At 36.2% G+C, this 17,958-nt stretch overlaps 2 protein-coding genes across 2 annotated transcripts in view; one reads left to right on the top strand and one right to left on the bottom strand.

Moving 5' to 3' along the window:
• Positions 1-9,530, top strand: part of LOC137401162 (sodium/calcium exchanger 3-like) — a 69,075-nt gene extending 59,545 nt beyond the window's left edge. Inside the window, exons 15-20 of the mRNA XM_068087544.1 lie at positions 1,674-1,703; positions 3,084-3,203; positions 3,451-3,609; positions 4,681-4,776; positions 7,791-7,949; positions 8,616-9,530. Coding sequence (XP_067943645.1) covers positions 1,674-1,703; positions 3,084-3,203; positions 3,451-3,609; positions 4,681-4,776; positions 7,791-7,949; positions 8,616-8,737 — 686 coding nt within the window. The 3' untranslated portion in view covers positions 8,738-9,530. The remainder of the gene's footprint in view (positions 1-1,673; positions 1,704-3,083; positions 3,204-3,450; positions 3,610-4,680; positions 4,777-7,790; positions 7,950-8,615) is intronic.
• Positions 9,531-9,537: 7 nt separating this feature from the next.
• The window catches only part of LOC137400872 (unhealthy ribosome biogenesis protein 2 homolog), a 62,170-nt gene continuing 53,749 nt past the window's right edge, over positions 9,538-17,958 (bottom strand). Inside the window, exons 26-30 of the mRNA XM_068087216.1 lie at positions 17,511-17,651; positions 13,002-13,194; positions 12,536-12,653; positions 10,887-10,998; positions 9,538-9,707 (exon numbers count right to left, since the gene is read on the bottom strand). Of these exons, the coding sequence (XP_067943317.1) occupies positions 9,552-9,707; positions 10,887-10,998; positions 12,536-12,653; positions 13,002-13,194; positions 17,511-17,651 (720 nt within the window). The 3' untranslated portion in view covers positions 9,538-9,551. The remainder of the gene's footprint in view (positions 9,708-10,886; positions 10,999-12,535; positions 12,654-13,001; positions 13,195-17,510; positions 17,652-17,958) is intronic.

Here is a 17,958-nt window from a genome sequence, read left to right as displayed (position 1 = left end):
GACTGAACTATTAGCGATCAAACGATTTGAGCCAGAAAAAGGGGTCAACTTATATGACAGTATCAAAATCAAAATAAAATCATTAAAAAAAAATCAAAATCAGGTTTTTTTGAACCAAACTGAAATCTCGACTTATGTGACGGGTTGACTCGTATGCTGGAATTTACGGTAGTCAAATGAACCCAGAGCAGCACAAACCATTGTTGCATTGAACACTCAGAGGTGAGCTATCTAGCAGAACTAAATTTCTAGCCCAGCAGCGGAATGAGAACTTAAGGTAAATAGAAAACAGATTGTGTTTGAGGTGTGAGATACTATTTTAACACTTCAGAAAACTTAAACTGCTTTCTAAACTTTCGCAGTTACTATACATGTAAGTACATGTACATGTACTTACGTATACATGTACATACATGTACATGTAAGTACACATACATACATGTACATGTACTTACATGTACATGTACTTACATGTACATGTACTTACGTGTACATGTACTTACATGTACATGTACTTACATGTACTTACATGTACATGCACATGTATGTACGTGTTCAAGCAAGTACATCTACATGTAAGTACATGTACAAGCAAGTACATGTATATGTAACTACATGTACATGTAAGTGCATGTGTATTGTACATGTACTTGTACAATATACATGTACATGTGCTTACATGTACATGTAAGTACTTGTATATGAAAGTTCATGTAAGTACATGTACATATGCTTGCATGTACCGGCAAATGTACATGTAAGTACAGGTACATATCCTCGTACATGTGACAAACTTATATGGTGCATCGTATACAACACTGAAATCTGTAAGAGATTAACAAGGACTGAATAGCAAAGCCTGACTGGGACGAGAATCAAAGAAGCAAAGTCAGCGTCAGGAAAGCAAAATGATAAAAAGCACTTATTAGCAAATCTCTGTAGATAAAGTAGGAGAGTTTATCAAATTCTATTTAGTAGTTGAAAAGTGGCTCAAGATATTGTAGCAAAAGATTTTATTACTACCACTGATACGAACCAGTTTCTTTCTAGCGACTTTCATATCGGAAGACTGCGCTCCACACTCATGTTTTAGCCACTAGATTGACTGTGTTGCTATACCTATGCAAGTGAATCCATGTCAGTTGTAGATATGAAGTAGGAGTGATTACTGTACTAGGAAACTGATCACAAAATCCTTGCCTTGCGTTTGCTGCTATTCAGTTACAAGTGAATCGTGTGAATGACGCGGAGTTGCCATAACCTTTGGTGTGCTGTAGTTTTTGCTACCGTAATTTACTGTAATTCAATTATAGTTTTTACACCAGAGTGTGGTTTGCATTCGGTAATGTATCTGCTCTATAGAAGGAACAACAAAGAAGTGCATAACTTTTCTTTTTTACACCAGCTATTATATAAAAAACTTATTTTACATTGCATTCTCAATACCAGATATTTAGCTAGGTGCTCCTACAATGGTAATCTTATTACGGTCTAGCTAGTGCCAATAGATGAATGGATAGCTGGATCTGTATAGCTGGATCATATACTGTACTTTCTGTAACCTGGTTTTGTAATATCAACTGTGTAGAGCATTTGTCAGCCATCCCGTCTGAAATGGTGAGACTAGCAACCATGTGACATCCCGTTACGTTGCATCGGTCCATATTTTGTAGCCTGTGAATCTTCATATGGAGAAATGGGAAGTAAGTTGCATCTGTGGCCAGTTTGGTGTTGCCTTCCCTTCCTTGAAAACTAATCTTGTGGCATGCAACCTATTAGCTCAAACCACATTCACTATGTTTCCATGCTTCGAAGAAGTTTGGAGTTACTTCCACTTCGAATCATAAAAAATTGTAAAATCAGAAAGCATTTGAGGCCATTTCACTTCAATAAAATTGTATGAAAGCATTCATTGTAATACATCACAAATCTTGGAACAATATATTTAGTGCAACTCAGAATTGTTGATAGGTAGGGTGTGAATTCGTCAGTAGCGGACAACTCTAAAACCATTTAAAGCATGGAAACATTGGTTAAGTAAACAATGGTGGTTCCTGCACCTCTGCAATGCAAATCATGGTACTGCTGTATGTGAAATGATTTGAGCTATAGTCAGCCAAGTCTCTCTGCTTTAAAAGCTGACCTGCCAGATTTCTTGAGCCTCGCATGACTTTATCGAAGTTATGTCGTGTTTCTTTTCCAGCCACCACGTAACCTTCATGGTCACACGCTTCCTTGTCCTTTTTATACATAAATATACAATTCTCCACCATATACAATATTCAATGCTTTGTCAATTCTAATATTTCTTTTTTTACTACAAGTTACAGTTGGATGTTTTTGTCTCAGCAAGAAGGGAAATAGTGGCTGGCTTGTGTCATGGATTGGGATTGCTTAAAATGAGGTGTACTTGCCATATATTGGTAAAAGAAATAAACTGGGCTCTTTGCTGAAAAACTAAAATTTTCATTTACAACATTGTTACACATTGTGAATTTAGTCAATAGCCGTAAATTATATATTAAATTAATCCTCATTTTATTCTGATTTAAATTATGTGAACTCAACAGCTGTTAGATTATGTTTCTGAATGATTATATAGACCAAATTCAAAACATTTAATTTTTTAATGATTGTAAATAACATCTGTACAGACATGATCAAACCACAAACATTTTTGTTGACTTATCTCAAGTCATGTATGTGGTATGACCATATTTGAAATGATTGATCCTGATCATTAAAAAGGGTAATTAAAGAACATAGTTTTACTGCTGTTTGGTTTATATACTTGAAATCAGGACAAAATAAGAATTAATTTAACATATAATTTAGGGGCGGTCCAATTTATTTCCTACACGACTGCGGATGAGGCTACCGTAGTTTGCCATTTACTGCATTCCAGGCCTAATAGGTGTAAAACAAATGTTACGAATGGATGAAGTCACAAGTCTTGTGTTTGTGAGCTTGCAGCTTAAAACGATCAAAAAGACCAATAGAAATAACTCTATGCTTCTGTTCCTAAGTTTGAGAAAATTATGCCATAAAGAATAACTTTGGCCAAGTAGCTATTTTATCTTTAGGGGATGCGGAAGACGGTGAAGAAGAGAGTGAAACACAACAAACTCCAGGCGCTGGTGATTACATCATGCACTATCTATCTCTGCTCTGGAAGGTTCTATTTGCAACGGTTCCACCTACAGGTTAGTCAGTTTCTTACCATCAACGTAGACATAGAGTTTCAACGTGATTTTAACATCTTACCTATCAGCATAGACAGAGTTTTGATGTGATTCTAACATCTTACCTATCAACATAGACAGAGTATCAATATGATTCTAACATGTTACCCATCAACATAGAGATAGAGTTTCAATGTGACTCTAACATCTTACCCATCAACATAGACATAGAGGTTCAATGTGATTCTAACAACACGTCCTCTTGCAGAGTATGGCGGCGGCTGGGTCTGCTTTGTGGTGTCCATAGGATGGATTGCTGCACTCACCGCTATAATAAATGACTTGGCCAGCTCATTTGGGTGTACAATCCGCCTCAAAGACTCTGTTACCGCAATCACTTTTGTTGCTCTGGGTACCAGTGTTCCAGGTAGGAAAGTTTGTATCCTTAGTTTAAAATGGACAGAATTCTATAGCCTTAGGTTTCAATCTCCAGCTTATGTATTGTTACGGGTTGTAGCTAGTAGAAAATATAGACTTGCCTACTAACAAATCTTGAAAATGATATACAGTGGAACCTCTACTTAAGAAAGACCTTGGATACAAAATCTTCAAGTTATGAAACCTCTTCTAGTAGAAATTTTACTTTGACTTACGAAAGATGTTTTTAGATATGAAAAGCTATTTGTGTTTTAGCCCCATTCGTTTTGTATCTTGGCTCGTTTGTTTGTATCTCGGCCTTTTTGTTTGTTTTATATCTTGGCCGACTTGTTTCGTATCTTGGCCCGTTTGTTTGCTTCATCCCTCAGCCTGTTTGCTTCACGTGGGTGCGACGTACAACTCATCTCCCTCAGTTTCCTTTGCTAGCGAAAGTCAGCAAATGACATGTGTTTTCTTGTTATTCTTTCAATACTTTGGAGTTATCATTCATTGCACGCAGAGTAGGACAACTTTTGCTTCTAGCAATTGCAGTTATTTGTTCTCTATGACAGTTTTGAGTTCATTTCAATGTAAATAATTCTTTCTAATTACGTTCTTAAAAACATTTATTCTGAGAAAAACTAAATCAAGACAACAACACCACGACAACTTCTGTCTACCGTCCTCCCACTCCCCGCGGTCTTCGCTTAGCCTCAACTAGACCACATGGTACAAAATTAAACATATCATTCACAGTTTTTATTCATTATTTCTGTTTTTTTCTTTCCATGCATACTTTTTCTATTTATTATGCAGTCAAATAACTCTAACACGCTTTTGTAACAAGTTATAACAATTACGGGTATTTATAATTTATATGAATTAAGATATTTTTAAGGTAAAATTAGTTTGCCCTTACGAAACAGCTTCCGAAACGTGTTAATTATTGTAAGAAGAGGTTCCACTGTTTAATGATATGAATCCTAGTACATATGTTGACAAGTCAGATGCCCTTCTGGGTAGTGTTTATAAAAAAAATAGGTGCTATGAAACGGCATAAATATGCAGACATCTCTTGTAGATACATTTGCCAGCAAGGTGGCAGCTATCGGGGACAAATATGCAGACAGTTCGATAGGAAATGTGACAGGAAGCAATGCTGTCAACGTGTTCCTTGGTAAGCGAACAAACAACACTTATATTGTTTGTCAGGTTACTGTATAAAAACATGGCTGACTACCTTCTATCTTTGCGCTGCTCAGTTAGGATACTTCAGTAACGGTGCATCTTAGGTCGGTACAACGCACATACAACGCATGCGCAACACACATACAAGGCACTTACGACGCACAAACATTGTGGATACAACCCACATACACTATCATCACAACGCACATACAACGGTCAATAGAAAATAAATAGAATACTTTGTGTAATGTTTTAGACCCGTTTTATTAACAGAATATAAATAGAATTTTGAATAACAATATAATTACTATTATTATTATACATTAATATTATTGTGTTAACAGTGTCACGTTGTGACGCATGCGTTGTTAATTACTTGTGTCGGCGTTGCATCTACAATGTTTGTGCGTTGCAAGTGCCTTGTATGTCTGTTGCGCATGCGTTGTATGCCCGTTGTACCGACCTAAGATGCACCGTTACCGATACTTCTTCCATTTAGAACCAGAATTTGTTTGCGACGATACCAAACAAGAATTTAATGGTTAATTATGCAGATCTTTAAGGCCTATAGCTGCTACATTTGCAATAGACATAAAACAGCTTGGCTAACCCTGACTGACATGTTATAGCAGGTTCTCAAGCAATTATTTTTTTCTAATTTAGGTATGTGATCTTTTCAAATAGTAGTTTATTGATATTTCCCAAATATAAATCAGCACCACGCAGTAGGTTTCCAAAGGCAGCAATATCTTTCATCTCTTGTGGGTTACCAAGATGGCGCAACTTTGGTAGAAGCAATAACTTTGTACACGATGAAGGACCAGAAACACTCACAGATGCATTTTGTCAGTGCGTGTAGCCAGTCATTTATAAAATAGTTTACAACATTGACTAGAGACAACTACATTTTACGCTACGATTACAAATAGCGGTTTCTGCTATTGTGAGAAAAATGGCCTCCAACGTCTTACTTAGCCTAGCTCCATTATGCCAAATAGAAAAGCAAAATAACATTTTTTCATGAGCGATTTTGTGCCATCCCAGAAAAATCTCTTTTACTCAGAGCCTAGCGAACCTATAAAGCTGAAAATAATCTCGTCTTTCACCACTTCACATGTTACATAATATTACTTCAGTGACTTCAGTGTGACGTGGTAGCACAAATTGCACAGAATGTAATAGTATGGCTTTTTAAATGAAAGCTCTAAAGCTGGTTTGAAAATTGAGTTAACGCAGTTACTGGAATTAATAACAAGTTCATAGCTAATACAACGTTCATAACCTGAAGGCTGTATATAGCATGATCTTGAAGGCTGGTTCGCACTATATAGCTATATGTCGGCATGGTGCTCAGGGCGATTACTTGTCGACTATTTGCAAGGCAACTCGGATACGTCGAGAAAAATTGCAGTTGTTAATCTTTCCCGATCGTTCGCAGAGCATCCACAGCAGCCTATTCAATGTGCACCACTTCAGAAATAACGATTGGTCGTCACGGATTACTCATTCTACATTTCCTTTCCTAACAGTTACTGCAGGACTGGTATTTTATCATTTTCGCAACCTTATTGTATAGTGAGAACCACGGACTATTCGCTGATATGAACGAGGATGGGGTGTGATAGTGTGAACCTGCCTTTACTGTCTTTAAATCAAATGTTGAACAAAAGTCTGGAATATATCATAAAATCACAACAATCATTGTTTGTAAGCTTGTAATAGCTGCTACTCAGTTCAAACTTGTCCAGTTGCAATGGTTAAAACCAGACAAATTTAGGTTGGAATTTCAAGTTTTGCAAAGAGTTGCTGGAATATAATGACTTGATAAAGATTTAGATAAATCTGAGGTTCAAACGTATTCATTTCTTAGAAGTTGTGCAGTCGGAACTGATCAATCTGGACCAGGATTAATCCACTCTTGGCTTTGATCATGCGGAGTGACCCACTGATTCGTCAAATCGGTGTTACTGCTAATTAATTATTGCAATTTTGTATTTAAGGTGTGCTAATTTGTGCTAAACCACTGCTACCACTAACCCCTAAGTGTTAACTCTACATTCTTGTCACCCTCAAAAACAACTTGATAGCACATATGACATATGACATCATACCTCATCCAATAAACATGAAAAAACACCTCTATTTATAAAAGAAACTCAAAACATTACAGACTTTTGCCAGCACAAACATAATCTACTAACTCTTTCACTACCCAATTAATTTTTTTACTGGGACACAATTAAATATTCCATACAACCTAATATTCTAAAATGGTGTATATAAGTTGCCATATTTTTTAAACCGAAGGTCTTTGAAAAGATTTTAATATTTAAATAATCAGCATGAAATTTTCCATCAGTCGATACTATACAAACAAAACCGCAATGTGTTGTAGAATTAACTCTGAGAATTTTTCGGCCCTTCCCCTACCACCGCATATAACAACCTGAGTTCATTCTGAGTCTGAAGGTTAATCACCATTGATATATTATTATTGTTAGCAATAAAATCTCACTGTCCTTCTTTAGGACTATTATGCAATAGCTGATCACCAGGAATCAATTGATCTACAATTAGGAAAGCTTTTGTAGCTGTAATGCATCTGACACCGTCGTTCATCGCTAAGAAATTGCGATAAAAAACTAACGTTTTGCAAAGTGAAACTGAGCTCAGCCTTGGCTATAAACATGCTTTTGATCGGCTCATTGGCTATAAACATGCTTTTGATTGGCTCAATGCATGCAAAAATAGTTTCCTTTTATTTAGATACAGATACCACAGGCTAATTAATTAACTAATTACTAATCAGAAATGTTTTGTACGAAGCTAACTAAAGCTGCACTACACGACTCTTGGTCATACGCCAACGCTGTACCCAGCCGCACTACACGGCTTGCGGTAAGCAAAGTGTTAAAATACAGATTTCAGAAGCTAATGAAATACAGATTTCAGAAGCTACACAAGTTTATCGCAAGGTGTTTAGCTGATTGCCTACATATTCAGGTATAGGCGTGGCCTGGACAATGGCCGCTGTGGTAAATGTTGCGAGAGGAAAAGAGTTTGAAATGGAGAAAGGAAACCTCGCTTTCAGTCTAACCATATTCTGCACATTCGCACTGTCAGCAATTCTACTGCTCGTCTGCAGAAGGCATAGACATGTAGGTGAGTCCATGAGTGTCCACCAAAGTGTGTGTGTAGATTATTTTATATTATCACCAGTAAAACAACATTGCTTTGACAATTAAACACTGCTAACACACCATATTTACATTGCATGGATCACGTGGATTTGGAGTTGTGCACACATTTAGTTACCATGCGATAACTTCCCATGTTTCCATGGGCATTCGTGCGTTGCAAATAACATGGATATTTTTTTAACCTGAAAATTTTTTCAAGTTAAAAAAATAATGAACACTTTGAATTGAAGCCAGAGATCACAGTGACGCATTTCTGTCTTACTCAGCAGCATGCTTCTGAAATAGGAACGACTGGAGTGTAAAAAATATTTCTAATGGAATAGCCTGCGTGGCATTTTCTTGCGCATCATTTGCAAGTACCGTTTCCATCATTTGCAAGCGTGAAACAGTCGATAAAATTTGCAAGTAACTAAACTCGCTCGACTTGCGGCTTTTTGCCATTTCCATCTTGCAAATGACACAAACTTGTGTATTACTGCATCATGGAAACTTGTGTATTACTGCATCATGGAAACTTGTGTATTACTGCATCATGGAAACTTGTGTATTACTGCATCATGGAAACTTGTGTATTATTGCATCATGGAAACCTAGTACCAGGTTTTAGGTTCATTTACTGGTTTTTTAGGAGGAGAACTCGGCGGACCTTACAAAGCCAAAGTACTATCCTCCGGATACCTTGTGTGCATCTGGTTCCTCTACATAACACTAAGCTCCTTGGAGGCATATGATATTATTCCAGGGTTTTAGGACCATATAGAAGACAAATCCTTTTATAAGCTAATGCAATAAAAAAGAGGAGAGCGAGTGGTCAGAAAGAATTAAACATATATGACAGCTCACATAAGCAGAATCAGCTGTATGTATTTAGATGCAACACATGACATTAGCTTAAAAATACTGTATTTGATCAGTTTGAACTAATCCAGCCAATCAAATTGGCTATAATATCTGAGCCTGTAGGAAATTATAATTGTTACAAGCAAACTAGATGGATATCCTATTTTGGTAATTGACCTTTCTATATCTAATCAATGCCACTGCAGTATTACATCGACTTGGGCTGCAATTGTGAATAAATCTCACATAATTGTATCTTTTTGTTGCAAACATTATAAAATGTGAATTTTCGAACATCTGAAAACAAAATTACAAGCGTATAAAGCTATAGACTGCTAACATTTCGACTGTGCTAGCCTAGCTTACAATCCTCTAACATAATACAATAAATCGATGAAACACCTCAGATCTAGCAACTTAGAACTTCTGCCATCAGACGAATTGACTTTGAGGCTACATTTGCTAGCAACTGATTGACATAAGAAAAACTCTGGTAATGTTTTTGCTTGCTCAATAGAAGTGTCACCATATGGCAAGTGTCACCAAGTAATTGGCAGGTGTCACCAGCCAACTGTTAAATGCTATCCATGAAACGAATGAGTGCCGTCTTTAACTAGCCGTCAGGCGCCACTAGTTAACTGACGGCAACTGATTGATCGGCAAGTGCGAACAATTGACTGACAGGTGTCATTAATGAGCTAAACCACGAGGTCAAGTCAATTGCTCAGACCTTGCCAGTGTACTTGTGGAACTTGGTGTACTGACTCTGTATAGACTTGTATATCTCCCTGCTAGCTTCACATAGATTTACCTTGAGCATGAGTTCAGAGTGCTCATCCATCACATCAAATAGTCCATTCACCGAAAGAAATAGCGCCTTCTGCAAAACCATATAACCGGCTTATTAGCTCTATCAGTCAAACATGGAGGGTAGCACTAGTTTCACTAGCAATAAAAGAAGGAAAGTCCAGTTCTAAGGCTAGAAAATAAAAAGGTATGAGCATGAACAAAACTGCTCATTACTTCTTGTCGATTATTGACAGACATATTTTATTTCCAAAATTTCAAGTGATAGTATTTCTTTAGCAAACAAAATTTTCAATAACAAAAGTCATCTAAATTGTATATTTTGACTCGTTCATTTTTGTTAGCTTTTAACAACCTTTTAACAAATTTTTTTGTAATGTTTCTAATCAATGTCCTACTCATTTGGACAATTTCTTGTAAATATGTACTTCTAATCGATATCAATTTCCCAATTCGCGCAACCTTTACAATGGTTAGAAATTTTTCTGAAATTATCGTCAAAATCATGAACCAAATGCCAAACACCAGATGTGGCCAAACTGCGACATTTTGAGAATTTTTAATTTTTTACAGTTATTCAAAATGAGGATCTGAGTATCTATGCCAAGATTTTAGAAAAAAATTGATGAAAACAAGAATATAAGAACATTTTTAGCTTGATTTACTTGAAAAAAAGAATATTCTAATGTAAACCGAAAAGTTGATATTTTTAAAAAGTGTGTAACAAGGCTGTTTGTCTATCCATACCCTTTCTTTTATAAAATTCTGACTAAAAATAATCTTTATTGATTTGTAGCATTTGTTTCAAAATTATTAAAAAGAATAAAAATTAGAAATTCAGGTTAAATTTGTCAAGCAGGCCAAGCATGGTTGTCTGCTTGTTAAATATTTATCATTGGGTTTTCGTGCTAGAACGAATTAAACAAAACACACAGTGTTTTTATAAAGGTCTGATAAAGATTGCTCCAACATACAATAAGTTTCGACATAGCAAGTAAATATCACAACTAATTCACTTTGAATGTTAAGGTTTGATTGTACAAGAGCCATTTAATAAATAAGATGTATTGGTTTATAATAAGAGTTCTATTACAAATAGAAGCTTACAATTTTTTATTATTTTTCAATATAATCTCCATGCAATGGCTCATACTTTTACCATCAAGGTACCAGCTTTTGAACGCCTTTAGCATGAAAATCTTTAGAATGACTTCTAAAAAGTAGTCCGCTGCAATCTTAACCTTATATTCACCTTGACATTGGGAAGGAGAGGAATAGACGTGAGGCAGTTGACGATATCGGCGATGAGGAAGCCAGAGACTTTGCTAAATATTCTTGGGTAGTCAGCCATAGTTGAGAACACTCTACAACAATTGGTCTCCATGGAAACAGACACAAAGCATTTAGATGAAAGCTGATTTGCTAGCTAGTTCTGTGTTCAGGATAAGCAACCCGAGAGCGCACAACTCTTGAGTAAAAGACAAATGGTGCATTATTAAAGCTATATTGCCTTGGAACTGATTAAAAACTGTAATGTTGAGCGGTTCTCTCCAAGTAAGAAACTCTTACAGGCTTTGTCTTAGAATGCGGAAACAGAAGAACAACTTGAAGTAGGACAAGAAAGTCTGGACAACACGTCGAACACAAAACATGAAAAAATGGCCAATGCCAACTTTTGTGTAGTATTAGCAGGTACAAAAAGCCAAGTTTCTTGCACTAGCATCACTGTTCTACTGCCTACTGGCTAAACAAGAAACACACTGTAGCATCTAAGTGCTGGCGGATTGTAGCTAGTGGTGAGAAACTAGTGGTGACATTTTATTTCAATAAACCCATTTCACAGTTATGTTTACTTTTGGATCTCTGCTACAAGATGAGAAAATCAACGATATTATAACTTTGCTTTCAGCGACCCTTCAAATCTTCCGTTTATTAAAAATCCAAAAGTACCCCACCTGATGGCCTTGATAAGCCATAAATAGACCAAATTTAGTGCTACCATAAATGAGTGAAGCTAATTATAAATTTGTGAGCAGTCGATAAAAGTGAATCTCTTCCATTGGCTGGAGACTGCAAGCATCGGAGCCAACGCGTTACAACAACCACATATGCTGAGCTGCTGATTGTCAACAGCTAGGTGATAGCATCTATTTGAGAAACAAGAACCCTCATGAGCCTCTAAGATGGTCTCTTTTATGTATTAAAATGATTTTATACCGAATTGTGAGAACTGAGAATAAAAATCTATTTGAAGGTGAATACACAGAGCAAGCTAAAAACATAATAACAAATTTAGAGTTGAGAAAAATGAAAGTGAATCCCTCACTCTTCAAAGTTAATCGGAACCAGCATCCCCGGTGAAAATTTGCAGAACAGAAACTAAGAAACTAGTAACTAAGGAAGTCAATTTTTCAAGAATCGTAAACATCTTGATCTTTTTATGATGTTCATTAGATGATTTTGAGGGTTGAAGGTTTTGCACTAATCACTCTGCAAAACGTAACAGGAAACCAGCGAACCGTGACAGTTGTTATCACAATAATGCTTGTGGAGAGATCTCTTTGGGTCAGAGTATGAGAGAGATTTATATATTTTCAATTTATTCACTTTAACTTATAACGAATATTTTTTACCCTGTGAAGTATTGAAGCCACGAAAATTGAACAGTAAATTACTGAGGAATTACTGTATGCAAAATGGAATTATTGATATTTGCCATCTTTTAGGCTTTGCAAAACTATACAAAGACATTTTTCAGCTTTCCAGGTATGTGTGTGTCGTGACAAGCACATCCTTTAAAAGTTAACTTAAAAATTATTGTTGTTTTCAATACAAATGATTGTACTGTGTGGTACGTACTCAACTACATTCACTTGAAACCTAAGACATCCGAGTACTCACTTGTTTAATTCTTGACAACTAGCAAGCAGCGCTGTCTCAATTTCAGTAATTGCTGCCTCCCCATCACTGCTTGCCAGATAACTCTGGTCAGCGAAAGAGATGACAGCCCTTACTAGCTGTGGAAAGACTATTAAGGAAAAACATAAAAGAAGCGCACATGTTATTTTCAAACCAGCTTTTCTGTGAGTCTAAATTTGGTAAAACATCATTAAAACTCAAACGCTGCTCCATGATCATCAATTGAATAGATCCTTCATAACTCTATGTAAAAAATAATGAAAACTAAAATACTAGCACTGAATATGATGCATTTCCTAAAAGGCTAAACTATTTCCTACAAGCTTATGAACATGTAAAATACCTGAGGCATTGCAAATGGTTCACAAATTTACAACCATTATGAGATATTAAATCAAATGACCTCTTGTTATCCTGACATAGACTGACTAGTAGCCCAAAAGGATATTCATACAGACGGCCAAGTAAACATGTACATTGTTATCGACCGAATGTTGGCGGTGTAAGAGCATTGCTCTCAGCAGCCTTTGGGTCGCAGATATGGGAGGAATAAGTTCTGATACTCTGTAGAGATCATTGCTGTACTCTATCAACTGTAGGCCCAACATGATGCCTGTCAGTGCTTGACTAGAGCACCACGCCTGCAAAACCAATTATATAGTTGAGATAATCATTCATTTACTTTATATGTAAGTTAAAACCTAATAATAATATATAGAATAACCTATATATAAATCTTGGTGTTTGTTTTTTGCCTTTTTGTCAAACCCTGTGATTCATTATAAAGAAAAATCCACACGGCACTGGATTTTATCTCAGTACCTCCAGGTCTAGAGGTGGTGAACTTGATCATTAAACTATACGGAACACGACGTTAAGTTGACCCAAAACATGAGTATTGTTTTCATAAAGATTTTAGGAAAGATCTAGCTTTCCAGGTGAATTATTTAAATTCATAATGTAACTATTCTATTATCCATGCAGCGCCAAGCGTTCACCTAGTTTAGACATATACCAAAGTGTTGACAATGTAATCTGCACTATAATGAGAGCCGTGTCCATCCATCCGAAGCCAAGCTAAAAGCGTTATGAAAAAGATTACACCAACCAAGAACCAAACCAGGATATTCATACTTCCCATCAAGAGCACTACCAACTGTACCAGTCGATCACCTTGCTGCAGCATGGAATATTTAAGCGTATAGTTATTACACACGACAATCGGTCACGACACACAAGACCCTCAGGGTACTAGCACTACAATCAAAGTCCACTACATATGAACACATCATTTTGAAGTATATAAACATTTCTAATTGAAATCCACCTATTTTCTCATCTATCGAAAGTTTTGTGATAGAGAAACCGCAAGTAGCACTGTTCTACTGTTCTACCTTATTTATTGATGGATAAATATATACAAAGTTATGTATGTATGATGCATATACAAATTTTTAAAATATATTATTCTTGCTACCCAAAGTTAAAAGCTACTAAAGCAATCCTCAGGTAATGAATAATAAGCCACACTAAATGAACATTGTGGTATGCGATATTATAAAAGCTTTTATTTGAAACAGAAATGAGAAGATTATAGGGTGTAAGTTGCACCTCACTTTATGTTGCACCTCGCTATATCATGTAATCCCATTAAAAATTGCAATATAAAAGATTTTTTTCAGGCCTGCATTTAGATACTAGCTCAAATCTTGAGTTCAATATACTTTTTTAGAAGGGGCTATTAAGAGCCTCCCAGATTAGCATAAGCACACTCTTTAGATATGTTGGAGTCTTGTTTGGTTTGAAGGAAGATGAACCACTCTATGTTATAACTGATGTCTATCTATGTGTTGATATCTTGGTGCTGTGGCATTGTTTGTCGTGTCTGAAGGCATGCTGATGTTGATTTAATCTGGTTTTAAATGCATATATTTTTTGTGAGCCCATGTATAAGGATGGTGGGTTGTTGTCCTCTTAGTTCAATGTTACACCATAGATGACAGATGTAGCTTGATATTTACTATCGAGTGGGCACTCTGATGTCCTTCTAGTTGCCCAATTTTGTATTTGTTTTCTCCTTGTTTGCCGTGACCTTTTTGCTCAAAATTTTAGCATTGCAGATATATTTGGCATGCGACTGTAGCTGATTTTCAAGGTGGCATGGTTAAATATTTAAAATTAACATGGAGTCTTCTGGGAAGTGCTTCCCGAGGAGGTCTTCTGGTTTTTTATTCAGCTGTATGAGTAAAAGATCTCTCCCATGGAATTATAACAACTACATGTATGTTGGTGGAGTTAGGATTTGCTTGGATGATAATTTTCAATTCCAATTCATTAAATATTCTACAAATGTCTTTGTGGATCTTGTCAGTCTCTCTAGCAGGCATGTTTTCAGAACGGTGTAGTACGATGTCACGTTTACTAAATTTTGAGGCCAACTGGTTATCCATGTACATGTATATTCCTCCTAAATTTCACCGCTATGTCGAAACTGGAGTTGCCTTACTTTTTGATCAAATTTGCCATCCCTGAAAAGGGGTGTTTCCTTGTTTGCACCGTTATTTCAAATTCTTGAGCTGTAATTGTTGCAATGTTCTGAGCAAAGTTCATCGCTTTTTTTAGCAAATTTTTAGATATCGATGTATAAAGCTCAACATTTCAGAGCTCTAGAAAGTACATGCTTGCTTTTCATCTATGTTGGAGAACCATTCAATGAAAGCCTCCATGTTCTTTCATTGGTTGATTTCATTTGCTTCTCTAAGCTCCATGCTTATTCTATCACCAACCTATTTGTTGATTTTATGTGTTATTTTTAGCAGGGTTGACTAAGCCATGTGATACTCGACTATTAAAATTTTTTTTTACAATCTTTAAGGCTTCAAGCCTCGATTTTCACCATTGTCTCCACCATGTCATCGACCTGTAAAATCTTTGTCATGTTCTTTGCATCTGAGTGTATACTTTGGTAATTCACGTTGCCTGATACTAGTGCTCTGTAAATTTCTTTCTACAAGCTTATTATGTAGGTATACATTTGTTTTGTATAGGGTTTGTCATAAAAACATATCTAAGTTCTGTGTCTGTTATAAGAACATCATTAGAGATGGTGAGTTTTTTAATGTCCTTGCAAATCTTTCCTTGGAAAGCGTTGTTCATTTTTTGAAATCTACAACTGTTGATCACCTGCAGCATAACGCATTCAAAATGTTTAAATCTTTTTCAATTTACGAAGATGTTCTCTTTGATTTGAAACCAATGTCAGACAAAATCTTCTTTCTGGCTGGGAGCTGTATCTGTAATGTCCTCTTTAAAGGTTGACTTGCAACAAAATTCACATTACAGTTATTTGGTATCAAAAGATTCCCTATGTCTTACTCTGCTGTGTTGAAGGTGCAAAATATGTGGAAATGTGATTACAAGCTCCTAGAAGCTCAAAAACGAACAGTTAATTGCCGCCACCACAAAACTGCCATAGATTAGAATCTCTTTCCAAAATGACTCAAATGGGATGTAGTTGTACAAAATGGCTTCTGTTTACACCTTCATGCAATCTCATTCGTCGAAATATTTTCACAAATATACTTCATGCATTCAATAAAACCATGTCTATTGTTCTTACGCGTCTGTTTTATCGTCATTGTAATGCTGTCACTTTTAGCACTGATATCTTATAACTTACCATAAAAATTCGTTTAATTTTTAACCTTAGCTCGAAGGAGTACATATCATTGTCTGGTAATCATGACGAGCCTGTTGTGCCTAACGGCACAGTTTCGTATTAATCGACGCTTTTTAACCTAGCGCCTAATGGAACAGTACCGTTAAACATTGTTTCGTATTTTCTTTCACCGCTAAAGGTGCACTAACCGGAGATTCTGGTTAATGCGCCCTAGCGATGAAAGAAAAAGCCACAGAATAGCCGCACCCTTATATAAGCCGCATGGCTCAAATCATCAGAAAAAAGTAGCAGCTAATAGTCCAAAAAGTACGGTATATTTGATACAGGGTCTTCGGTAAAACACGAAGTGTTTGTCATAAACTAGTGCTACGACAAGTTTTATATTGAGCCTTTTATTGGCCTTTCAATTCACGTGAAAACATCACGTGTCAAAACAATAACCAAATGTAATGACTACATCAGAGAAATAAACTGATTCCAATCTATGGCGGCTTTTCGTTTTTGAGCTTTTAAGAGCTTGTAATCACATTTCCACACATTTGGCACCTACAACACAACAGAGTAAGACATGGTGAGTCTTATGATACCAAATAACTGTAATGTGAATTTTGTTGCAAGTCAACCTTTAAGGAAAAAGAATGCTCTCCATCTAATGCATTTGCTAGGTCTCCCCATAATTTTCAGAAGCCGTTTTTATACAGGTTGCCAAATGGTATTAATATATTTTTACATAAGTAGTTAACATTTACTAAATCCGTTATTCCACAGTTGCACAAGATAGCAAGTCTGACATAGTGCTCTACCGAAGGAGCTGTCATACAATAAAATATTACTTGAAATTGACTTATATAAAATAAAGATAATGTTTCAACGACTACACATGCTATTTAATGAATTTGTTAAAGGAAAATTACTATGCCAATTATGACATCTTTATTACTGCTATTGGCTGAATGGTGGTTCAGAATTGAATTATTTTGACTCACCCCACTATAATAGTGACTCACACCAAGTTCAAATGAAACTCTCATGTAACTATGTAACTCACATGATCAAATTCATTAAGTTTTTCCATAAAACCTCTAAAAAATGGGTAAACAATTGTTTTTTCAAAACACCTCAAAATACTTCTATCCCATCTATCGGTCAAGTCATACATCTATGCCATCTATATTTTCATACAATCTATTGATGTCTACATAATTAAGAAGTTAAATGATGAAAATGGACGCAAAGAGATCATTTAGACACAATACAACCAGGTATTAACGACTTTACCTTGCCCCTGCTGATGAGCTGTCCCAAAAGGTCAAGTAGGTGTGTCAATAAAGATTTGGCTAACTCCATTGTCTTGTTACACCTACAATCTGTGAGCCTTTCCCAAAGCTGACAGAGATAGCTGTGGCTTTCGACGGCCAACTAAAATATAGAAGCTATCTCCCAATACCGACAGTGAACATAAAAACTGAGGTGATGTTCTTTTTTCCATCCTAAAGGCAAGAGATTACCGTAAGTCCTCATGCTCCAGCCGCGCGGCTTGTGCTCAAAACCAGATGACTCACAAAAGAAAAACTAATCCTCCAACAAGCTGCGTATGCCCACAGACCGCGGCTAATGACTGAGGTTTTGTCGTCCTTGACCCCTTCAGGAGAGAGAGTGTTTGGAAGGGTTTCACTATACCCCTGTCTTCTTTAATAAGAAAACAGGCTACATCAGTACACGTGAA

Source organism: Watersipora subatra, chromosome 7, assembly GCF_963576615.1.
Source record: "Watersipora subatra chromosome 7, tzWatSuba1.1, whole genome shotgun sequence".
NCBI classification, from domain to species: domain Eukaryota; kingdom Metazoa; phylum Bryozoa; class Gymnolaemata; order Cheilostomatida; family Watersiporidae; genus Watersipora; species Watersipora subatra.
This window is presented reverse-complemented; position numbering and strand designations above follow the sequence as displayed.